At 42.5% G+C, this 26412-nt stretch overlaps 1 protein-coding gene across 3 annotated transcripts in view; it reads right to left on the reverse strand.

Moving 5' to 3' along the window:
- RXFP2 (relaxin family peptide receptor 2) overlaps positions 1-26412 on the reverse strand; it is a 932621-nt gene that overhangs the window by 412011 nt on the left and 494198 nt on the right. For all 3 annotated transcript variants that reach the window (XM_069205573.1, XM_069205574.1, XM_069205572.1), the window contains exon 4: positions 10858-10963. In XM_069205573.1, the coding sequence (XP_069061674.1) occupies positions 10858-10963 (106 nt within the window). The remainder of the gene's footprint in view (positions 1-10857; positions 10964-26412) is intronic.

A 26412-nucleotide genomic window follows, 5' to 3' on the forward strand; every position in this document is an offset into this window, starting at 1 on the left:
ATCCCCTCTCCAACTGACAAATGCATTTAGCCCTGTAGCATGAGGCCCCTCGGGTCATTACATGGTGCAAAGAGGGGGCCACATGCCTGTTAACCCTATAAAAAAATACATATAAAGCAGGAATGTGAAATGAGTGTAGTAACCGCTCATTTCTCATTCACTGTTCCAGCCTGGGAGCACCCCATAATGATCTGCAAGGGCTTTAAAAAAAAAAAAAAAAAAAGGTTTCTTATGCTTGTGATGCCCCGTGAATGAGCAGGGAAACCACCAGATGTTTTTTAAATGTTGTGGCTGTGGGGGACTGCAGGAAGCACAACAGCCCCTCAGGAACATTTTTTAAAAAGGTGCAGTGAGTCTCCTAGGTCATTGCATTCATGACCCCAGGAAAGCTTACCATAATTTTTAAAGCACTCCGAGCTGGAGTTGTTTCGCTTCAGCTGGAGAGCGGGGGACCTGTTGTGGTTAGACCTATGCCTGCAATTTGTGACTTGAAGAATGTTAATGAAAGACTCAAAATAGGATTATGGGTGTTTTGTAGAAAAAATATGTTATTTAAAATATTTATGTGACAGTGAATGTTATTTATCATTGCAATGTACACACATGGAAATACATTGGATTGTAGTTATTGATAAAATATTGTGTTGGTTTATTGATAGAGCCAATACATCAGCTTTACTGTATGTTTGCTGATGTACTGACTGGCCAATAGCCAAGCTTTTTATATTTTGGTGCTCTGACCCTTTGACAAAGCTAGTAGGTCTGTATTATTTAAAATAAAACCCTTTATGTTGTTACATGACATCGTCAGCTGTGTCTGGTGGGAGAGTTGGCTGTTCGTGGGGTGTTGGACTAAGGGTGTGGGCTGTGGCTAGGCCCTGGCCGCCACCCCCAAGCTGTGTATGATAATGGACATCATACTTGACATTTTTTTAAAACATAGAAATTCATTAAAAAAAACAAGGTTAAAGTGATGTTATAGTTAGGAATTGTGATATTATCTTACTTTACATTAAAAACCTTTGAAATTCACTAAACATCAAAGGTTAAAGGGGTGGTATAGTTGGGTAAAAATGGGAGTTAAAACTTAATGTTTTAAACTAATGAAACCGCTGACGTTTATCAGTTATAGTTATTTAAAGTAACTATAACTCATGCCTTAAAGTAACTATTACACATGCCCTCACCATGCACTGCTTGAGTACTCACATATGACATCACTCATGACATGTTCAATGTCTGCATTCATAGCATCCCTATTGACATCTTAAATGACATATTTGATAGAAACACTGTGCAAGGTGAGGGCGTGAGTGACCAAGTAACTCATGGCACTTGACTTTCAGGGTAGTGAGACAGAGCATTTCAAGCCCTACTCAGAGGTGCAGGTGTGGGCTAGTTCCCTACTCCACAGTGCACAACATTCAACACCCAATATTGCCCAGTTTGTGCTCTTAGTTATGAAAAGGGAAAGTACTTTATTATGTCCACACTACCTAATACTACCCATTAATTACCAAATAAGAACAAATAGTCAGGTGGAGCTACCTCTGGTGGTATCCTCCTAACAGTCCACACCCTACGTGAGCCCTTAACCCTGAGACTGTGATACCCACATACTCTAGACACAAAATGAGGGGGGTAGTTATCAAAAAGCAGGTTTAGTGACTTTGCCAGGGTGTCACCACATTCATAAAAACAGACACATATCATAACATGGTACCTCTTAACAGTGTAATAACTCACTGTTAACCTGGTGATAATCAGTGAATCCTTCCAATAACTTTCAGTAAGACTTTTAAATAATTACTATCAATTGTGCGATTATCAATAAAGCATTGTAATTTCAATAAAACATGAGCATGAGTCTTTTTCTATTTTCAACATAGTGCATGCTTAGTCTCAGAACTCCTTTCTTCCCCTGCTTCTAAACAGGAGGCATCAAACTGAGCAAAAGGCTCTGAACAATGTTCCAGCTCTTGAAACACTCGAAACTGTGTGCAAATTCTCCTGAAATCCACAATGGTACCCTGTAGGAGTATTATGGTGACTAACAGAAAAAACATTAGTCAGGGCTTCTGTGGAGACTGACACTCTCCTGGCAGCTCCGGAAACATTTGTGAACATGTTGGTGGTGCAATTGCCTTCTCTGAGGCATCACAACTGGAATATGCAAATAATAAAAAGGCTTATGGTGTTCTCTGGGCACTAACTTTTCTGAGCCTTCAACAGTCCTTTGATGCAGTCCCAGCAGGGCAACTGCCTTTTCTCTTCTTTTTGTTAAGAGTGTTCTGCTACATCTTGGGGCACCCACACTATTTATATTCATTGGGGGTCATGGGGGAACCCCAAAGCCCCCCAGCCCCTGCCAGGTTCCCACATGCTGGGCATTCCTCCTGTGTGCCACACAGGAGCTAGCTTCCTTTCCTGCTCCCTGCATGCAGTCAGCACTAGTGGAAGAGTTGAAGTGGGCGCCCTTGCCCTTCAAGACACAGGCATGGGGCAAGAACAGCGACAGACCGATCTTCTCCCTCTTAGTCCTGTAATAAATGGGTCCCTCCAGAGGCTAATAAATAAAGAGTGTGGTGTCTCTCCTAAGTTGTGTTAGCTCCTAGAAGGATGGGTGGGGGCACTGGGAGCAAATGTACTCATGAGAGAGGCTCCAATGTCTTCTGCCAGCACTTTAGCTTTGTGCAAACTCTCAGGGGGCTTGTCCGTTCCTAGGGGTTCATTAAGATTCTGGGAGTGAACCTCTACACATGCCTGTTCCCGACCAGTCCCCCTGGAGACCGAGCTTCTTTCAATGTTTTCTTGACCGCAGGTGGGCTATTTTAGACATTTTAGGTGTGCTTCAGTTCCTGGTGACCCACTCCAGACACCATAAGATGTCCCTTCAGGTCTCATGTGCCATAGACCTGTCCCTGGGGGTTGGGCATTGCTACTCTGCTCCCTATATGTGGTGTTTTATTTTTTTCAAGTCCTGTAGTGGCTACCACAACATAGTTTCCATGTTGTGGCTCACTAGTTAGGATCTGTCCATCCATCTTGAATGGGCTAATCAGAGTATATCTGGACACCAACAATCCTATTATTGCTAACCTTTTACCAGGGTCAACCCCTCAATGGCCACTCCTAACACCTTTTTAATCATTAACATACCGTTGAATGGTTTTAGACCAAATTGCAAAAGCGCACTTTCTGATTAAAGTTCTACGTTTTTGTCAAATTTGGTTTAATTTTGTTCAGCTGTTTCTTAAGTATCAGAAAGAAAGCCCTCCTATGTGAATTATTGTAGTAAATCACAGTTTGGGACCCCTCTATTTCCTTGGCTCCCACTTGACAGATCAGCACAAGTGTTAAAAATGGGGTCTCTAGTTGGCAGTCAGTTTACACCCTTCCCAACTAGGGACCCTCACTCTAGTCAGGGTAAGGGAGTTACATAGCTCAGATAACCCCTGCTCACCCTCTTGGTAGCTTGGCACAAGCAGTCAGGCTTATCACCAAGGCAATGTGTAAAGTATTTGCACAAACATATTCAGTAACAGCACCGCAAAAGGACTCCACACCAGTTTAGAAAAATAGCCAATATTTATCTAAAGCAAACAAGACCAAAACAACAAAAATCCAACATAAACAAGTAAAGATATCAAATATTAAAGGTAAAAAGAGTCTTAATCCATGAGAATCAATCGGTGTGTTTTAGCACAAAGTACCTGGTATGAGTCAAAAATAAAGCTGCAGGGGCATGTGTGCGTCAGAAAAGCAAGCAATGTGTTCATTCCTTACTGGCAAGTGAGGCTGTGTGTCGATTCTTTCTCCGCCAGGTAAGCGATGTGTCAGTTCTTTCTTTGTAGGGAAGGGATGTATTGATTTCCAGACAGGCAGGCAGGCTCGGGTCTGTGCGGTGATGTTGAAGATTTGGACACCCAGGGACAATGCATGGAAAATCCAGACACACAGCAACAATGAATCTGGGCTGAACTGGCGATGCGTCAATTTCACTAGTACTGCGTTGATTTTTCAGCCACGGTGCAGGTGCTACAATGATTCTTCGGCCGCTCAGCTCTGGTGCGTGGATTTTCACGCAGGTTCTGCTAGCTTCTCCTTCCAGGGGTCCAGGGACTGGATGTGGCACCAATCCCAATCAAAGAGATCCCAAGCTCTGGCAGGTGAAGCCTTTGATGTCCCTGATACTTTGTAACAGGAGGCAAGCTCAGTCCAAGCCATTGGAGAATCTTCACAAGCAGTATACACAGCAAACTCCAGTCCTCGTCCTCTCTATGGCAGAATCAGCAGCTGCAGGCCAACCAAGCAAAGCACACACAGTAAAAGGGCAGTACTCCTCCTCACAGCTCTTCTCCCTGACAGAGGTTCTTCTTGATCCAGAAGTGTTCTAAACTTGTGGGTTCAGCACTTATACTCATTTCTGCTTTTGAAGTAGGCAAACTTCAAAGGAAAGTCTTTGTAGTGCACAAAACCCTGTCCTGCCCCAGCCACACTCCAGGGTAATGGAGAATGTATTGTGTGACACCAGGCACATCCCTTCCAAAGGCAGGTGTCAGCTCCTCCCTCACACTCTAGCCCAAGAGGACCCATCAGTATATGCAGGACGCACCTCAACTTCCTTTGCGTTACTGTCTAGAGTGAATGCATAAACAGCCCAGCTGTCAGTCTGACCCAGACGCGGATTCAGCAGCCAGGCAGAGGCACAGAATAGTTAAGCAAGAAAATGCCTACTTTCTAAAAGTGGCATATTCAAACTAACAATTTAAAAAACTACTTTACCAAAAATGTACTTTTAAATTGTGAGTTCAGAGGCTCCAAAATCCATATCTCTAGCTGCTTCCAATGTGAAATTGCACTTAAAAGACATTTCAAGGCAATCCCCAATATTGCCCTATGGGAGAGATAGGACATACATAGTGAACAACCAATTCAGCAGTATTTCACTATCAGGACATGTAAAACACACCAGTATATGTCTTACATTTTAAATGCACTGCACCTTGCCCATGGGGCTGCCTGGGGCCACCTTAGGGGTAACTTACATGTAGTAAAAGGGAAGGTTTGGGCCTAGCAAGCGTGTACACTTACCAGGTCGAACTGGCAGTAAAAAACTGCACACACAGACACTGCAGTGGCGGGTCTGAGACATGTTTACAGGGCTACTCATGTGAGTGGCACAACCAGTGCTGCAGGCCCACTAGTAGCATTTGGTTTACAGGCCCTGAGCACCTTGGGTGCACTTTACTAGGGACTTACTAGTAAATCAAATTTGCCAATCATGGCTAAACCAATTACCAATCCAAAATGCACAGAGAGCATATGCACTTTAGCACTGAGGCGGTCACCCTAGCAATAGATAGGGCCCCTGCAGTTTTAGTTCAGGGATATAACCAAACTACACGCAACTATGTGGATATTTGGCATCCCATCAACAATGAGAATATGCTAGTAGCATTGCAAAAAAGCATGCAATTCTGCTGTTGTGCACCTTCCTGATCTGAGGACTACAAGACCCCTTAGACGAGGCACCTCCCCTCACAACTCCTACCCTAGACGTCATAAGCTGTCTAATATAGTCCATCCATTTCTGTATGAGTCCTTTGGAACCTGTCATTTGTGGTGCCAGAACAAAACTACAATAACTGTATAAACCTATAACTACTGACACAAAACACATTTGAAAAATCAGGAGAGACTGTGATAGTGTGACAAAAAATGCTTAACTCCTTTTTTGAGAAAAATTACACTGCAAACACAGATTACATCCTTTCTGAAGAATTCTACTGGACTTTCAAAATTGCACTGGTAGGTTTTGGTGTAATCAATGAGAGACAAAAGTCAGTAGGGGCCCTATGAAGATCACGAGCCTTGTCTGAGCATTGTTTCCTGTTAGAAATGGGGTCTTTGGTTGACAGTCAGGTTACCACCTGTTCAAGCAAGGACCCTCCCTCTAGTCAGGGTAAAAGAGAATCACCCTCAGCTAACCCCTGCTTACCCCCTTGGTAGCTTGGCAGAGCAGTAGGCTTAACTTCAGAGTGCTAGGTGTAAAGTATTTGAACACACACACAGTAACTTAAGGAAAACACTACAAAATGACACAACACAGGTTTAGGAAAGTAGGAAATATTTATCTAAACAAAACAAGACCAAACCGACAAAAATCCACAATGAACAAGTCATCAATTAAATAGCAAAAAGAGTCTTTCTGTAGTTTAAAACACACACTAACACTGTTAGCGTGAAAATGTACATTGGGTGCGTCAAAAGTAACCCTAGGCGAGTGTGTGTCAAAAAGGGCTTGCGATGCGTCAATTCCACTCATGAGCAGGACCTTGCGTTGTTTCTCCTTTCATCGGGTCGGGCGCGTCGTTCCTTCTCTCCGCAGGAGAGTGATACGTCGATCCGGTCAGCACTCTCAGGTCCGGGCAGGCCTTGCGTTGTTTTTACACGCTCAGCAGTGCTTGTGTTGGAAATCCAGCCTCCGATTCTTCGGTCGCATTTCCGGCAAGCTTCGATTTTCAGCCGTGGAGCCGGCGGTGCATCATTTCTTCAGCCGCAGATCGGAGTTGCGTTGATCTTTTCCCGCACGCCGTTCCCTGCGCGGATTTCCTCCTTTTAGGCTGCCAGCTTCTCGTTTCAGGGTCCCAGGAACTGGATGGGCACGACAGGGCAGAGTAGGAGTCTCTACAGAGACTCCAGGTGCTGAACAGAGAGAAATCTCTGCTGTCCCTGAGAATTCAAACAACAGGAGGAAAGCTCTAAATCAAGCCCTTGGAGAGTTCTTCTCAAGATGGAAGGCACACAAAATCCAGTCTTTGCCCATTTACTCTGGTAGAAACAGCAACTGCAGGATAGCTCCACAAAGCACAGTCACAGGCAGGGCAGCTCTTCTTCCTCAGCTCTTCAGCTCTTCTCCTGGCAGAGGTTCCTCTTGTTTCCAAAAGTGTTCTAAAGTCTCTGGTTTTGGGTGCCTTTCTTATACCCAATTTCTCCTTTGAAGTAGGCCTACTTTAAAGTGAAGTCTCTTTTGAATGTGAAATCCTGCCTTGCCCATGCCAGGCCCCAGACACTCAGCAGGGGGTTGAAGACTGCATTGTGTGAGGGCAGGCACAGCCCTTTCAGGTGTGAGTGACCACTCCCCCCCCCCCCTAGCAAAGATGGCTCATCAGGAAATGCAAAGCAAAACACAAACGCTGTTTGATAGCTTAACTGGATGGACGGAATACGGAACCAATCAAACATTCACCCCCAGTCACAGATCTGGGTTTAATCCATCCATTATTTTGCTCACCATGCCACCCCAGTTTGAACCCAGCCATATGCAAATCAGTCTTGACCCTGTTCCTCATGGGAACAGTCCAGCCTGAACTGCCAGGCCAGGTTCTCCCTGGACCGAAAACAAGCATCCTGGGACCGGTTTCGGGAAATGCAGACTACACCCCAGCTCCCTTTGTATCACTGTCTAGTGTGAGGTGCAACCAGCCCGACTGTCAAACTGACACAGACAGGGAATCCACAAACAGGCAGAGTCACAGAAATGGTATAAGCAAGAAAATGCTCCCTTTCTAAAAGTGGCATTTTCAAACACACAATCTTAAAATCAACTTTACTAAAAGATGTATTTTTAAATGGTGAGCTCAGAGACCCCAAACTCCATGTTTACATCTGCTCCCAAAGGGAATCTACACTTTAATCATATTTAAAGGTAGCCCCCATGTTAACCTATGAGAGGGACAGGCCTTGCAACAGTGAAAAATGATTTTAGCAATATTTCACTATTAGGACATATAAAACACATTACTGTATGTCCTACCTTAACCATACACTGCACCCTGCCCATAGGGCTACCTAGGGCATACCTTAGGGGTGTCTGACACGTAGGAAAAGGGAAGGTTTCGGCTTGGCAAGTGGGTACACTTGCCAAGTCGAATTTACAGTTAAAACTGCACACACAGACACTGCAATGGCAGGTCTGAGACATGATTACAGAGCTACTTATGTGTGTGGCTCAACCAGTACTGCAGGCCCGCTAGTAGCATTTGATTTACATGTCCTGGCACCTCTAGTGCACTTTACTAGGGATTTACTAGTAAATCAAACACACCAATCATGGATAAGCCAATTACATACACATTTTGTAAAGGAGCACTTGCACTTTAGCACTAGTTAGCAGTGTTAGAGTGCCCAGAGTAACAAAAACAGTAAAACCAGAGTCCAGCCCACATCAACAACCTGGGGAACAGAGGCAAAAAGTTAAGGGAGACCACGCCAAGAATGAAAAGTCTAACAGTTCCCATTTCACAACTTTAAGCTTCTCTTCCTTCATGGGATCGAAGCCAAATGAATAGAGCTGTGTAAAATACTCTTCCTATTTGAACTTACTAATGTTTATATATAAATAGCTTAGCTGGCCTACATTGGAATTGCCCTGGTATCGTTTCTATCCAGCGTTTGACATGGTCTATCCAATCACACCACCAACACTTTTCTTTAGCAATTGTTAGATGCTGGTGGAAATTACCATATTTTCCCTGGTGTATCCGCAGTTTTTGCCCCCTCAGTTTTTCCAATTCAATCTTTAACCGACTAACCAATTCAGCAACCCTCTGATACACACCAGTGATACACACTTTGTAACTTCAGGATTCTTTTCACTCAGAGGAGCGGCACCTTTCGTCCCTGCTGGCGAGGAAGTGAAATCAACAGAGTAAGAAATAAACTCACTGAGCGAAGAGACAGGTAAATGAAGACAGACCAAGAAATATTTTTTTGGCGTTAAATCAACAAAGCATATGGAACTACAATAGATGTGTGTAATTGTTCTGTTTGAATTTGATTATAATTCTGATATTGTTATTGTGCATACCCACTGGGGAATGAAATTCCGACCCAGCTTTAAAATAATGAGGGGTTTCTTGAGAGCACTTGTAAACTTTTTACTTTATTAAATATTGATAAATGTACTTTTTTCTTGTGCAAGAAAAATTACAAAAACTTTACAATGAAACTTGCATGCTTCACAACTTACTTATTTACATTGTATTTTTTGCAGAAAAAACTTTAAAATCACTATCTAATTATCTTGTTTGGTAAGAGACATCTTAGGAACAAATAATTATCAACGAGTTAAAGACATTTGTAATCACAAATGCCAGTAACAATTTCAACTGAAACGTGCTTCACTCTATAGCGGTCGTTCCTTCGACTTTTGTAAAGCTATAAATAAAGATCAAATTTATAAGACCTATTTACGATTAATTTACCTTCCATTACAGGAAAATGTCTGCATATATGCGCAAGATCATTTGGGAAACAGGGTAGACCAGTGGAAAGTCACGGTTTGTGTCATGGATTTTTCTAGGTGTTCTTTCAATACACTGAGCAATGCATCTTTTTGTAAGCATATATAATATATTTTTTGTAGATTAGTTTTCTCAATTGTCTGTGACAGAAAAGAATCATTAAAAAGGCTGGTTACTGAGGCATGGTATTGTAGGGCAACCGTCTGTTACCAGAATGAAACTATTTTGTGAAAGATGGCACCGTTCTAATGGTCGCTGTGTGCGCATTTCGGCTTTGTCTGTAAACATGCTCCCTGCTGAGTGATAATGAGATCAGGAAAACTGATTGCCATTAGCCTGTACGCGATAATAAAAAATATTAATGTGAGTAAATGTGCATCCATACATCTTTGTTGTGTCACACAGACATTTTGCAGGGAAAGTTATAGTTATGCAAAGTTAGTCCTCCATCATGAATTTTCGCAACTGTGTTTCATATCTTAAAATCCTAGTGTGATTGTGCCCAATAGTTAAGTTTCAGTCGGGGCAATACACCAAGAATGGAATTTTGAACGAGTTTGTCCGGTCTTTGATAGTAGACGAAAATCCTGATACATTGTAGGTACAAAGTGCTAGTAACTGTTTTTATGCGTTCTTTCCTGCTGCTGCTTTTGAATATGTGAGCGTGGGGCTGTGCCAGACTTATGTGACCTCACCTGGCATATGATGGCAGAATTTGGCCAAGCAAAGGTGAGTCATCGCATGCCCACGTTTGCCTGAGCAGATGAAGCTGGATTTGGGATAGGATAGCAGAGACTGGGCATGCAAGCCCATGTCTGGGCTATGCCTAGATCAGTGAAGCTGAACACAGGCACACAAGGCTATTCTCGGACAAACAAGGCTGTGCTTGCCTTTGCATATCTCTGTTTGGCATTTGAGGCAATCCGTGGGCATCTGCAGGTCTGTCTAGGTACACAGGGCTGACCTGTCATATGGCGTCACTGCTTTGCCATGCTACTCTATGCCTTTGCACCTGGGCAGAGAAGGATGCACTTGGGCATATGAGGCTGTACTTAAGGATTTGAGGATGTATATAGTATGTGATGCCTGTATCTAGTTAGACGAAGAAGTACTTGGGGAACTTATTTGCAGCTTCATTTACCCAAGTATAGGTACTAAATCCCAGTTATGACACGGCAGCATCATTTTATAACATCATGCTCTACTTGACATATGTTTGGTGTAGCTGTGTCCTATGAAGTCTTGCCCTCTGAAATCTGCATCTCGGCAGCATCAGAACAAAATATTAGTTTATAAATGGTTGATAACCAAGAATACCTTCAAATAGTTTAGTAGGACATCTTGTTAGTTTACTAAGCTTACGTGTACTGCATTTTTTTTTTTAACTCCATCACATCTTGTAATACCATTAAGATCAAAAGTCATGTGATTTCAGTTCCTGTGAGAGCTTTGAGGGTCAAAGTGCGTGTGCTATCCTTTCCTCTACTCTTGACATAGCATTGATGTCAATGGATAAGATATGATTATTTGAATTCACAAGTGTACTCACAGCAGAGTTACATTACTGGAGACCTGTGGCACCGATGTCAAACCAATATCTACGCATTCCAGTTCAGTTTCTTTGCAGTCACATTTCTCAGGATACAGGAAGAGACCTAGAAGAAAGAAAACACAGTCTTCTAAACGATTACATACAATGTTATTTGCAACTGTTTTTCGATACATCATGCAAACAGACCTTAGGAGTATTTGAACTGCTGACCAACATTTTTGGGGAGATATTTTGATTTGACTGTATAGAAGAGAAATACTAAGACAATTTTAGAAAGTATGAAACAAATGTGATTACAATGGGATTAGCAACATTTAGCTAAAGGATGAGATTGGGTAATGATTTATTATGAGGCGGGAACATCTTTATACACTTGCATACACATGTATACAGATGTATTTAAGTAATAGAGACATTTAATTGCACTAATTATGTTGATCAATACCTGTAGTGTGGGTTGTACCCTACTATGAATTGGTTTGTCAGATGCCTTTGACGCTCTGTATAATAATGAAATCGCGCTATGTCTGAGTTTAATTGGTCTGTATGGAGAGCCAAGCTGGTTATCAAATAACATTCGTAATATAGGCCCAAATTTAAGAAAAGTGGTGCTGCATCCAATGCAGCACCACTTTTCTTGCACCCCTTAGCGCCCCCCTACTAACACCATGTGTGCGCCGATATTTAATATACAGTGAACCATGGTGCAAGGTAGGGGCAATAGCGTGAATTTTTTACTCTATTGATGTACTGTGCAGGATGAGCGCCAACATTTTGGCGGTAATACCTCAGAGTACATAGGGACCCATTGAAAACAATGATATACCCCCTAATAACACCTGCACTGTGCAGGCATTAAAAATAGCTGCTAAATATGGTGCAGTGAAATCTCTGAGATTACATTAGGCCATTTTTGCGGTCCTCCTAACAAGAGAATGCCCCCCCTTGAATACATTATACCTGGCACGGAATAATGTGGCGCAAGAGGTTACAGAGTGACGCAACGCATGCCTTGCGCCACTTTGTAAATAAGACACAATGAATTTGGCCTCGAAGGGCCAAATTAAAGTCATAAAAAATTACGCTAATGTGGTGCATGAAGGGCTACGCCCTCTTAAATCTGGGCCATAGTGGTTTAATCTATTTTAGGTGAGAAAGGTGCCCTTGCTATTTATCTTTGAATTTAGAGCTTTCAAGCATAAATGTTGCTCATGGGACCTTCAAGTGAGCTCTGTATGGCTCTGGTCCACTCTGCTATGAAGCAAGAAGACAAAGAATTAAATGCAGAAAATTGCAGACAGGAAAATACAACAAAGAGCTTTGCCTACTCCAATGATTTCGTCCTGTAGAGGCATAACTTTTTTTAAAACTGTTTATTGGCACTTATCAGCACGGTACACACAGTACTTCAATATGGGGAAATAACACATAACCAGCAAACTGACACCAAGTAGAAACAAATCCTTAACCCCCCCCCCCCAATTTCCCTGACCCTCCACCCCCCTCCTCGAAGTAAAACAAGTTATTATATATGGTAACCAGGTATCCTACCACTCCACCTTCTACAATTGCTCTCAGAACTTTGGTGTCCAGATAATTCACCCAAGGATGCTGTCACCCGGGTGGGTGGCCTTGCCCCCATGCCCAAATCATCTTATCTTCAAGGGGTCCTCTGTGGGCCTTTCACCGAATGGTGCCCCCCCCTTCAGCCACAAGTCACACCTGGCTTCCTGGGGCACCAGACCCTCTCAAACTTGTAGGGCCATCTCCTAGATCTATATACCTTCTCCTTTGCCTGCATACACCAACTAAGAGTGGATTTCTATTCCCGCAGCATTGACAAGGTGGGGTTTGCCCAGCCCCTGACTATGTCCCTCCTCGCCACAGCCAGGTCCACATTACAGAAGAGCAAAGCATAAGCATACCTCTCTAAGGTCTGCTACCCCCAAATAGCCAACGTGGGATAAGGATTTCTTAAACTCTAGTAAAGTACAGAATAGTTAACACTTGGATATCAACACATCGCAAAATGTATCCATAACAGAATAAACGCAGTGTGACTCACCCTCATTGGTGTTAGTGCTCTGCCTTCCTTGCTTTCTGGACCTTTGGTACTGTACCATTAGTGATTGATAACTATAGTAAATATTAGTATATTTTTAAAAATGTGGACCCCAGCAAGGGTCAAGCAACAAGCATTGTGAGGCAGTGAATTTGATGGCTGGTGGTAGTGCCTGTGCCAGCCTTTAGACAGATTTCCACAACTGGCAAGGTACCAGCCCTAGTCTCAGACACCCAGGTGCCACCCTGTTTGGGCTACTCAGCAACAACACCTGAAAGGTAGACTAGGGTGCTTTAGGCTTCAACCTTCTGGTGCTCAGAGCCGCATGTCAATTAATATTTCATCCCACCCTTTCCCATCTCATCACATTGCAGGATGGGGCTAGGAATTCTTACCCCATCCTGTGACGAGTTGGTAGAGGGTGAAACAACAAAATGCTAAAAGCTGGAGCAAGCACACTGCATCATCTTGGTCTAAGCACTGCCCGGGCTTCAGCTTTTTAGTTTCCTCTTTCAGGTCTTGCGGTGTTAATGCCCTAAAGGGCTATTAATCATCAGCAGTTGAGGACGTGAAGTGCACTAGTTCAAGCAGATTGGCAAATCAAAAGAAAAATCTCTCAAATTCTGTATGTGTGCTTGTGGGTAAGAGCATGTGTAAGTGTGAGTGTGCATGTGTATTTAACTAATTGTGAGTGAAAATGAGCGAGTGACTAGGTGGAAGGCTCAGAGTAAGAGTGACTGTGAGTGAGAGTGACAGTCAGTAACAGCAACTGTGGATGAATGAGAAAGCGCATGAGAGTGTGTGGGACTGACAGAGTGTGAATGACAGTGAATTAGTGTGTTTGTGTAAGTGAGAATAAAAGTGAGTGAGAATGATTGAGTAGGAATGAGTGCAAGAGGTGTGCGAGAGAGTGAGTGAGAATGAATGTGTATGAATGAGAACGTGAGAATGAATGCAAGTGAGCATGATAGTGAATGAGTGTGAGTGAATGATAATGAATGGGAATGAGAATGATTGAATGTGAGAGAGTGGAAATAAATTTGAATGAGTGTAAATGAGTGTGAGAATGAATGAATAAAAAAGAGTATGAGTGAAAAGAGTATGAGTGAGCGTGAGTGAAGCACTGATAGCAAAATGTTGGCACTAGAATATTAGAGGCCATGTCTAGCATATAGGGCACCAATGGCAAAATACTGACACTCTGTAGGTAATTGTTAACATAAAGGGCAATCATGAGAAAATGCTGGTGCTGGCACACTAGTGATACTTCTTTATCATGTGGGATGCCCGAGGAACCTTTTTAGCACTGGAATACTGGAATTAATGTTGGCATAAGGGATAACAACCATGCCATATGTAGAGCAGAGGAACAGGCAACAATGACATACTAGCGGGCATTTTTGGCATGCTATTTACCCATAATATATAGATGGTGCTGATTACAGTTTTCCACTGCTTGCTTGTATGTAATTCTTGGTGTGACCCACGGTGGATACGGCCAACCCTAAAGAAAAGCCAGGTGTGCCATAACGAGAATAATTATTGACATGGGTTGCGGGGGCACCCATTTCACAATTTGTAAAAAAAAAAAAAAATGGGACAGCTCCTGTGGAACATCATGTTTCATTCACAAAACACTCCACAAAAAGCCTATGGCTTTTAAGAAGAAGTAAGTTAGAATTGTGCTTAAAATGCACAATTTCAAGAAAAAGTAGGGCTTACTTACTTAACATGCTCACTGGAATGTAAGCAAATATTATGCCCCATCACTTTTAAAGATCACCAGCAGCCCCTGATATACTGTATGGCAGCATTAAATTTAAGCACACAATGCTTAAAATTATATTTAGGTTGAAAAATGCTTTCATATCAGATTGATCCCGCTATTTCACTACAATTGAATCTTCAAATGTAATTAATATGTGCCCCAAACACACTCCACTTTTCATTCTCATTCAGTCACTGCATACCGCCATGTAAAGGGCAACACTGTCAATCACACATCTATTTTCAAACTAACGTTTTGTGTGAAAGCATCTGCAATGAAATGACATGCCAGCAGAAAATGGAAAACAGTTTCTCATGTTAAGAAAATTCAGGCCTAGTCAATGCACTTTTAATTCCACATTATACTGGGCACATATCAATTTCTACATTAATATAAACACCAGTTATGTAAATTCAATTAGGGTTTCGTGTTACAATTAAAAATAAAAGCAAACCTTACTAATACAGGGTCATAACTGATCTAGACGTGCATTTTAAACATCAAACGCCAACCATTAGTGCATACGTTACATTAACTCCTACCGTTTGAAATGCACATACATTCAAATAACATGAGGATGGTTAAAATATTATACTCAATGACTAATTTTCATTTAGTGAAGTTAAGGCACACCATACATTAATGTTTCCCCAACTCTACAGTGAATGTACTTCATTAATACTTCGAATGTATAGCTTTACACTAATGAACTGTTAAAATACACATTATATTGTTGTTATTATTGCACATAAGTCATGATCATGAGTCAGGGGTGACAGCCAAATCTATGCTGTTCCACTACCAAGTAACCTTTGACCTTGGTTACCTGAAATCCTCCTGGGAAGTTACTGCACACAATGAACCTAAAACTGTGCAGCTCATGTAAGCATTAGTAACCTTTACAAAATCAATTTTTAGCGAGCAGGGAGAGAAAAATGTGTTTAGGCCTGGTAATAAAAGTACACTCAGAAAGGTATACCCTCATTAATACCAGTGTTTTGAAACTACAACCTACATGAACACTGTGTCACTGTCTGATGGCTTTCAATTAGAAGCAGGTTGAAATGTCAAATTTAGAGTTAAAAAATGTAATTTAAAATCCCCTCTAATGGTAAAGTCTGATTTTAAGTCACAGTTCTTAAAATATCACTTTTAGAAAGTTGCCATTGTCTTCTCCTAACCATTTGGTGCTTGCAGCCTGTATCTTGGGTCACATGACTAGGCATAGCTGGAAATGAGTCCTTGTTTATTGCTGCAGGCTATGAGACAAAGGAGAAAAGGTGTTGGCAGGATAGGCCATCTCTGACTTGATGAGGGGGAGAAGCTGTTACCTACCAAACCTGTTACATCGCAAGTCTCTGCATGAGCACACACACAAAGGGTTTGACAATAGTCTTTTGTGCCCCCTGACAAGCTAGGGCAAGGGCAGGAGGCATGAAATTCCAAGCACCTTTGGTGGAAACCTCCAGAACCTTCTCCTACTTCACAGCTGGCACCAGATATAAATATTGGACCCTCGGACCTAAATCTTCAGTACACTTCTGGAACTGTGGAAACCTCAATAGACCTGTTGTATTGCCCTGCTGCATGAAGGACTGCTACTCCGCTGCCCTGCTACTCTGCTGCCTGAGCACAAAGGGCTGGACCTGCATGTTGAATCTAGGACCACCAAAGTGACTCCAAGAACTAGTTGACTGGCCTCCTGATCAGAGCTTCGGGGACAGAAAAGGCTCCAACCAACTTGAACACAGCACCTGGACTCTGTCTGCTGTGAGTCCTACCCCCACCCCCAGTGGTGCCACTCAAGTACTGGGCTGTGGAAGAGGGCCTAAAGGTGCTCTGCTAGCCCAGCTGTGGTCCTGTGGGCAAAGGTAATGCAGCAGGACACACCTCCTCACAGATCAGCATTGGAACCACCGCTGAGAAATGCATCCCTGATGCAGGGCCTCGCATCACAGCCCCCAGCTCCGTGTAATCACTGCTGTGTGACACATCCTTAATGCAGGACTTCCCATCACAAGCCCCCATCGATGGCATCCTTGATGCGATGGAAGACATTGCATCCTAGCCTGCAGCTCCTTGAAATCATAGCTGTATGACACATCCTAAATGGAGGACTTCTCATGGAAAGCCCTTGTCCATGGCATTTTCAATGACGATGCAGGACTTTGTATCCCAGCCACGCAGCTTCATCAAAACTGCTGCTGCGGAATGCATCCTCAATGCAGGAACTTACAACCCTCCACCACCAAGATTTAAGGTATTTTGTTCAGCTGGCCTAACTTGGTCCTTTTATCCAGTCCATGCTCCATCGTGGTCAGTCTGAACTTGTGACTTTGTCCTGGTCCTGTGCAACTAAATAACCACAGCTCATGTTTTGTGCTTCTTGGCACCATTTTTACTTAAATCTTTGGTTATACAGATTGGATTTTTGCTGTTTAGGTGTCAAATAATGTATTACATTTTATTTTATTTTTCTAAATTGTTGCTGGGTTTTCGTTGTGTTTTCACTTTATTACTGTTTGAAGTGCTGAGTACATTCTTTACAGATTGCCTCTGTGTTAAGCCTAGCTGCTCTGTGCAGAGCTACCAGAGGGTTAAGTACAGGTTAATTTGGGATTTGCTTGTGGTTCACCCTGCCAAGAATTGTGGTTGCTGCTTGAGTAGGGTTTCACGTCCCTCTACCAGTAACCTAACTTCTTACATCAGTGTACCACTTTGGATGGATGGAAGGCTGGGTTGCTCTAACCGACCTTCAAAGTTGCAACCTGCAACATAGCGAACATTTATATTACTGGGACATCTTCCAATATTTTTTTAAAATAGATGATACATCTAATAAGAAATTAAGACACAGCAATGAGAAAATGTATCTTGATGAGGATAGCTAAGATGTCAAAATACACTTTAAAAATATATTTAAAATATATATTAAATGATGTATTTTTAAAGTGCAAGGTTTCTGATTGGCATCATGGTGGTATGTAACAAAGACCAATAGGCAGCAGGAAAAAACAGAAGAACAAATAAATACAAGACACCTGCAGGAAACATGAAGCGGTAAAATGGCTCCTAACTAGCGTCAGGCAAGGAGCCGGGGATGTCTTGGACCAGCCTCTGAGACAGAACAAGCATTGGCAATCCCAATAGGTCTGACTTATGAATGAAATGCCTGTTGTATCATTGCTGGCTTTAGGCACTAATATTTGCACTTATGCATCCATTCATATATCCAGTGACTAATTCTTTTATTCACCCTGACAAAACCACAATAAAATGAACACAAACTGGACATATACAAGATATTAAAAGAATAAAAGCAGTAAGAAAAAAACAGGTCGCCAAAATATTACAAGCATATGCTTACAATAATAAAATTAAACCTATCATAGGAGGTCTGTATTGCAAAGAACTTGTAAATAGTTCATCTCTACAAATGTTTCCTCTTAGGGTTTGCCAGAGGCAGAAACCAAAAGCAAAATCATTCCTACAAAGGTATTATGAGACATTTCATGTACCAAAATCTGTAGGCTTTAATATAGAGAAATAAGAATCCACCCATAAATGTCTATTGATTTTAACATGCTTTTCATAATCAACATGTCAGGCCTACTGCGTTTATCATATGTTGTCATAATTAAACTATCAGATCCATTTCAACAGAAACATTTTCTTCCATAGTGAACCAATCAGGCCCTTAGCTGTTATCACTGAGATATCACCATAACCAACTGAGGACTCCTGTATAAGAATATGTTTTATCACAAAGCAACTATGAGGCATAAAGTCATAACATTATATTGTATACAAAATTACAGTTGGCAGAGCAAAATACTGTCTTTCCTAAGAGGGCATAACAAAGATTCTGAAAGTACAAATTTTCTATGCCCACCGTTTGCTAGAGCTGGTAACCAGCACCTAACCTCTTGCCTGCTACGATAATCTGTAAGAGTCCATTTAACAAACCACCTATCTGTAGGCTTTATACATATGTTTTTCACAATCAGTATGTCATGCTTACTGCCTTTATTGTAACCTGCGATTATAAACAATCATGCCTCCAAACATTATCACTGGTTTGCCACCTTAACCAACTCAAACCTGTTGTTTTATCCCATAGGCCTTGTAACAAGGCAACCATCAGGTATTCCACCACAAAACTACAAATATATACAAAACACTGCTGTCAAAACAATTTAATGCACACTAATATAGCCTACCAAGGATTACATTGGTGCAAATCATCTTTCCCCATGATTTGTTCAGGTGGGTCACCAACACCAGAACCCTTGGCTACTACGGCAATATGTGAGATTTGTATAATAAAATACCTGCCTACAGGCTTTAGCACAGGGTAATGAGGATCCACTCCAAAAACACTATTGCCTTTAACACATTATTCACAATGAGTAAAGGCTTATTTGCTTGTCAACCTTTTTCATAATGAACATATCAAACCTATAAAATCAGACATACATTTTACCAATTAACCATAGATACCTTTACTCATTGCCATTGTCTTTGCACTTTACCCAACATTGGCCTATTTAAGTACACTTAAACTGGCAACCTTCCTCCACACAGTTAAATAATTACAAATATGAAGGCAAATACAGCTTGCAAATCTAAGTACAGCCCCTCTTAATAGAGACTAACAAGAATTATCATGATGAAAGCCCCCTGGTTTTGTCAGAATAAATGGCCAACGCCAAAACCCTTGCCTACAGTGGTAATCCGTGAGATTGCATGCAACAAAATATCTGTCTATAGCCTTTAACATAATGTGATAACAACCAACTGTTAAAGACTTACTGGCTTTAAGATTTACTTTTGCCAATTAACATGGCACTGGACATAATGGTTCCAGAGCACAAGAATGGGATATAACTTGTGACTATAACACATTCAGGCCCACAGTTGTGAGTGTAAGGTTTTTCAGAAGGAAATGATCAGGCACACAGTCATATATATACATAATTGCAGGTGGCTAAGCAAAATACTATTTCACCTCAGACCGCCTAACAAGAAATCTCACAGAGCAAACCTATTAGACCTGGAAACCTTGGTGTAGTTTCCCCTAACTTTTCGCCTTTCGACCTCCTGTGTTTGCTGGCTTCATTTGTGCTAGCCCTAAGATTCTGCACACTTTACCGCTGCTAGCCAGTGCTAAAGTGCTTGTGCTCTTTCTCTAAAATGTGGTAACAGTGGCATATACCCAATTGACATATTTAATTTACTTATAAGTCCCTAGTAAAGTGCAGTACCTGTGCCCAGGCACTGCACAGGTACTCCTCTTAAGTATTCCTTTAAACATGTCTCAGGCCTGCCACTGCAGAGCTTGTGTGTGTCGTTTTAAACTGTCATGAGGACATGGCAAAATAAACCTTTTGCAAGGCCCAAACCTTCCTTTTTAATACATACAAGTCCCCCCTGAGGTAGGCCCTAGACAGCCCCAAGGGCGAGGAGCAATATCTTTTTAAAGGTGGGCATCTACCTTTAAGTTTTATGTGACCTTATGGTGAAAAACTCCTACACTTGTTTTCACCAATGCAAGGCCTATCGCTCTCATAGGTTAGCATTGAAATTTCTGTATTACAATTTCAACTGTAATTTCCAAACAGGAAAATATCACCCCTCCAAGTTTGGCGTCTCTAGAATCACAATTTAAAATCACAACTTATGGTGAAGTTCGATTTTAAATTGCAATTCTGAAAATGTCACTTTAAGAAAGTTGGTATTTTCTTCCAATAACTATTTGGTGCCTGCTGCCTCTCTCTGCTCACAGGCCAGGGGTGGGGTGACAGCTTGGCTTTGTGTATTCCTCTTGGACAACCACACACAATGTAAGCTTAGCTGTGACCTGATGAGCCTTGACGGGCCATCATGAGCCATAGGGAAAGGAGGAGCTGGGCACAGCCTCAATTACATCTGAATAGGCTGTGTCCTGTTCACACACAAAGGGTGCATAACCTCCTTTAGTGAGTCTGGAGCCAGGGCAGAAAGGGTAGGGGCAGCCAATCTGCTGGAATGCTACTCTGCTGGACTCCTGATTTGTTGGGATGACCTACCGCCTGCTGCCTTCTTGATTGGGAGTTAGAAGAAATGGACCTGCATCTCTCTAACCCAGAAACCAGAGTGACTCCAAGGGCTAGTTGGATGGCCTCCTGACCTGAAGTGTCAGGGACATAAAAGACTTCCAACCACCCTGGACCTACACCTGAACCCTGCCAGCTGTGAGTCTACTCTGCCAACTAGTGCCACCCTAGTCCTGGACCCTTGGAAAGACCATAAGAACTGATACATCATGTGCTGCAGCAGCAGATCTGAGGCATCACTTCTGCTAAGTGGAGCAGAACCAACTCATTCCTGCTACTGTGAATCAGAACAGATGCATCAGACTTGCATTGCCGCATCTTGGGAACGATGCATCATCTTCAGAATGACCACTGCGTGATGCTTTTCCCGGCGCAAGCTCCTCGCATCTCTGGTCAACGGAAGCCTCAATGACAAAGCGACAGCTCAGCATCGCAGCGTCGCACTCATTGGAACCAAAACATTCCTGACATATCGCAAACCCGTTGACAGGATCCTCAACGATGACACAACAGGACCTCGCACTGCAGCCTCCCCACATCTTGAAACTATTGTACCGCAGTGGCTGCACCCGCATCTTTGTTTCAGATCCAAGCAACACTGTGCAACCAAGATTTAAGGTAATTTGGTTCATTGAGCCACACTTGGTCTCCTTAGCCAGACAGTGCTCCATCATGGTCGGCCTGAACTTTTGAGTTTGCCCTAGTTTGGCACAATCAGATATCCCAGTTGGTGTTTCTTGCTTCTAAGCGCTATTTTACAGTTTATTCTCTAAAAACTTTATAACTTAAGTTCTACTTAAATATGCCAGGCCTTGTGTCATTATCATAATATTTCATAATAAACAGATCAAGCCTATCGCAATGATCTTTGGCTTCCCACCATAACCAACCAACTCAGTCCTTTTGTACAGAATATAAACATTGTCAGAAGCAAAAGAGTGAAATACAAGCAGCCTTTTTGGTGGAAGCACACAAAATCTGTCCCAATCATATCCTGTACCCAGGGGAAATAACATGTGGGTGAAGCTTTAGGCCCTTTACCAATAGGGCTCTGAAAGGTATTTTTTGATGATCACATAAAACCATCCAACAGTTATGCTGTCAATGTAGACCTAAATATCAATGCTGATTAGTGTAGGCCTGGGCTCTCAAACATAAAATTGTATGTTAAAGTTGATTAATTCACTCCTTCCATTAGTGCTGGTGCCAGAGGTAAAAAAAACACCATAAATTACCTAAATATTTTAGATACTTTAATAGCATTCAGGGTCAGCTGGATAAACACATGATCACAGAGGCATGACGGGCAAGAACTTTTCTGTGGAAGCACACAGCTTCTCCTCCCTCAATCTAAACATGTACTCTGGGTTAAAGCCCCCTCTTGGTAGGGATTTTTAACACCCTTTTTTAGGTTGATCACATAAGGCCTGATTACAACTTTGGAGGAGGGTGTTAATCCGTCCCAAATGTGATGGATATACCACCCGCTGTATTACGAGTCCATTATATCCTATGGAACTCGTAATACGGTGGGCAGGATATCCTTCACATTTGGGACGGATTAACACCCTCATCCAAAGTTGTAATCAGGCCCATAATGTCTGGCAATAGTGTTGCTGTAAGGCCAAACTTAAACAGAAAGCATGAATTGTAAGGAGATGTAACAAAAAAATTGATAGATGGTGAGATGGATAGATGGATTGATGCAGAGAGAGATGAGAGGATGACTCGAGAGAAGGATGGATGGATGATGGATTGATGGAGAGAAGGGATGGAGAAGACTGGATTGATGAAGATAATGGAGAGATGATGAATGAGAAGAGCAGATGCATGCAGAGAAGGATGAATAGAAGGATGGAGAGATTTAAAGAATAAAGGAAAGGAAGATGGGTAGATTTTGGATGGATCAATGCATGTATAGAGAGAAGGAACAACAGAAGTACTGATGGATGGATGGATGGATGGATAGAGAAAGGAAGAAAGGAAAGACCAAAAGGGGGATGTAGAGTAGAAAGGATGGATGAAAGAAGGATGGCAAAATTGGAGAATGGATGGAAGGGGAAGAAAGGACAGAATGAAAGATGAAAGAAAGACGTGAAGAAGGAAATGACTAAAAGAAGGTTGGAGGGACAGAAAGACATTTCAGAATTCACTTTGGGGGAGCCGGGCTGCTGGGCTTGCTCATAGTACATGCTCACTTATTGCCATTCTCAATATAGTTCAAAGTAGGGGAGTGGGATTTTCCTGGCTCCTTCCTTGGTGCTCACACTGTTTTGTGAGTGGTGAAAATAAAGCAGAACCAGGGTTGATTCATGGCACGGGGTTGACAGTACTATCTCAAAGCACATGGTTGTTACAGCCGGCATTTCAGCAATTTTCAAATGTCAGCAACTGTATTCATCTTTTGATATACAAAGGGTGGCTACCGACTTACTGGCACAAACACCAATAAATGACCACTTTTTAAATACACTTGACCTCCTCATGCATGAGTTATGTATAGGTGCTTGCTGTGCTTTGTCTGAAAGACCCCAGAATGACATTTAAGATCCTAAATTATTTAAAAAACCTTCACCAAACAAGACATAGCAATCCAACTCTTCTGCTTTCAATTAGGAAACAGCCTAAGTAACCAATTTTGCTTCAAATGAAATTGAATGGCTTTCCAGAAAATCTGATATTTCTGTTCCAAACTGCTTTGGTTCCTATTATTGGAAATCTGTCAGCATGCACAAAAGTAGTGCTATGCTAAACTACTAAAACAAATAAACACATAATTAACATTTGTTTAATATTTTGGGTGCACCAAAATATTGTATTTTCCATGAGCAGCAAGGGCATGCATGATCGCTAGCAACATTGGTATGTGTAATTGTTTACCAGCTGCAACATCCTAAATAGTTTATTACTGAAAGCCTTAAGGCCCACATATGAAGTGCTTTTGGGAGGTAGTGGAGAGGCTGAGTGCATGTAGGGAGTAGAAGAGATCTGATGGTTGGAGAGCAGGATCGGTGTTGGGGAACACAGCTTTCAAGAAATAAAATCAGAAAACAGAACCCGCATTTTGGCTCAATGCTTTGTGTTTTAATCTGCTATGCTTGTAATGTATCATTCTGTGCACACCTCCATTGTGTTCTGCTCTGCTTAGGCAGTGTGTGATGTCATGGAATGTTGGTGAGTGACTCAAGGAGTGGGACAGTTAAAGAGAGTGGGCTGAGAAAAAATGATGATGCTGCTCCTGGTGGGGTTTCCTTATTAAGTAACTTGTAACTTATCCTGTAAACTTTTAAATAAATTTACAACCTCTATCGTACGTGAACAGGCTAACAGAATCCTGCTTGGCAAAAAGGAATCTTTGATTAAAACGCTAGTGACAATCTGGAAACAAACCTACACTTAAGGAAACTCATGAAACAAAGGAGTGGGAGAACGTTGAAGCCAGGCCTGCTGTGCTTGGTAGGAACTGTGTCAAATGCAGATTTGATTGGTTTGATTTTAAACAGGCTACGAATACAGAAGACGTGGCCTGCTGAACTTCGCATGCACACAGATGGACAAAATACAGAGTTGATCTAATCTGTGGAGTGGAGTGGTTTGCAGGCAGAATTCTTGGTGGTAAGTGAACTGGCAGCGAGTATACAGTAAAACAGAGGAGGGCACCGCGTGTCATCTAATTTAGGAGGCTGACTCATTCTACGTGTTGTTGTTAGTGCTAAGACCAAGGTGGTTATTACGAGTTTGGCTGTCCCAGGACTGACATGTTGGCAGCGGCAGTAGCACTGCCAACGGCCTGGCGTTGAAGACCATCAAATTATGACCAAGGGGGTGTTCCCAACAGTGTTTGAACTGTGTTTGAACAGTGAGACCTTATGGCATAGTCAGAGCAGCTGACCCCCAAAACATACATCACTACTCAGCATACTGCTCACTGCATCAACCATGGGCCATGTACCACATATCACACATCCACTGAGTGGAGTGTGACAACATATGTACCCCTGGAACACACATACCACATCATGGTCCAATTCCAATGCCACCACACAAGCAGGAACAGTAGTTGGACTACGCACCATGACAACTACAGCCACATATAAACACCATTCAACACATGGCAAACCCTGTCACCGAGCCCAGACAACACACATTTTAGAGATTAATAATGTGCTTTCATGTGACACACATGGACAAATACCACAGTTTGTACTACAACCACACATCCCGCTACCACATAAGCCAACCTGAGGAGCTTGGATTGGAAATGATCATCAAATGAACATGCAATGTGCCATGCCATACCAATACCACTCCAATTCTGACACTACCTATTGCCCAAGCCAAGCTGTAATAGTCATAGGACATCAGCTGTTCACCCAATTTAACATATTGACATGATGAAGGCAGTTACTCTGCATTGCAGCATAGGAATTGCTAGGGTTTTGTCATACATGACATGAACACACAATGTTGAATAATCAGGGATCCCCCCAGGGCACTTACCACATCTCGTACCATCCCATTGTTGAAATATTTATCAGTATCCCATGGTTGTTTCCTAAACATACTCTACACTCTGTAGAGTACCTATATGTGCCCTATATATAGTCAGCTATCAAGGCAATACTTCTGTCCCATTGAGGCCCTTCATGTGGTGGAACTGTAATGCCAGCCCCACAATCAGTCTATGCCAGTTACAGTACAAGATGTATATTGTCTCAGTAATTATAGGAGAGTAGCACAGTAGCACATACAGGATGACTACACAGGTGGGATTGGACTTAAACCTCAGATACACTAATGTAGATGGATGTAGCTGGTCATACACAATGCTTAGGGTGATCCAAACATGCTTACGGTGATCCAAACACTCATAACCATTGTATGGCCAGGATGGAGTCACAACAATTGTATGGCCAGGATGGAGTCACACGTGCCCATGTCATTGGTGCATCTACACATTACAGACGTGTAGAGGAATGGAAATGGAAATGTACATCCACTGACAGCATAGCATGGTCACACATCTAGAAAAGATACTCTGCCAGGGTGACTGATACCCATTTCCCATTGTCGATGTGCATGTAGCATTTACCACAATCACATTTTGCCAGCAGTAAGCCTCCCAATAACATTTAAGGCCTGTCAAGTTTGAGGATACTGTCAGTACTCACCCCCTTGTGGCTGTTGTGCTGCCCTCAAACGCCCATCCACCTCAGGCTGTCCACTGCCAAAATACTGGCCATTAGGGGAGTCAGGGTCCGACTGGCACCCCTCCCTTTTTGGGAGGACATCCCCACCTAGGCCTCTGCGGTCTTCCGGGCCCAGCTTCTCAGGTCCTCCCACCACTTTCTGCTATGGGTGGTCCACCGGCTATGGACCCCCAGGGTCCGCACTTGCTTGGCGATGGCACGCCAAATCCTCTTCTTCTGATGGGCACTGACCTGGATGGGTGACACAGACAGAAGAAGAAAGTAATGAAGACTGGCACCACATCAACAGCAGTAGACTACACACATCAGACACACCAGCTGCCCACACAAATCCATCATAACGGTTCCCACGCCTTAACTCCATGACCCTTGAATGCATGTCATCCCTGGCCGGTATGCCTACACAATTCACCCTTG

The sequence above is a fragment of the Pleurodeles waltl genome, chromosome 8 (genome assembly GCF_031143425.1).
Source record: "Pleurodeles waltl isolate 20211129_DDA chromosome 8, aPleWal1.hap1.20221129, whole genome shotgun sequence".
NCBI classification, from domain to species: Eukaryota; Metazoa; Chordata; class Amphibia; order Caudata; family Salamandridae; genus Pleurodeles; species Pleurodeles waltl.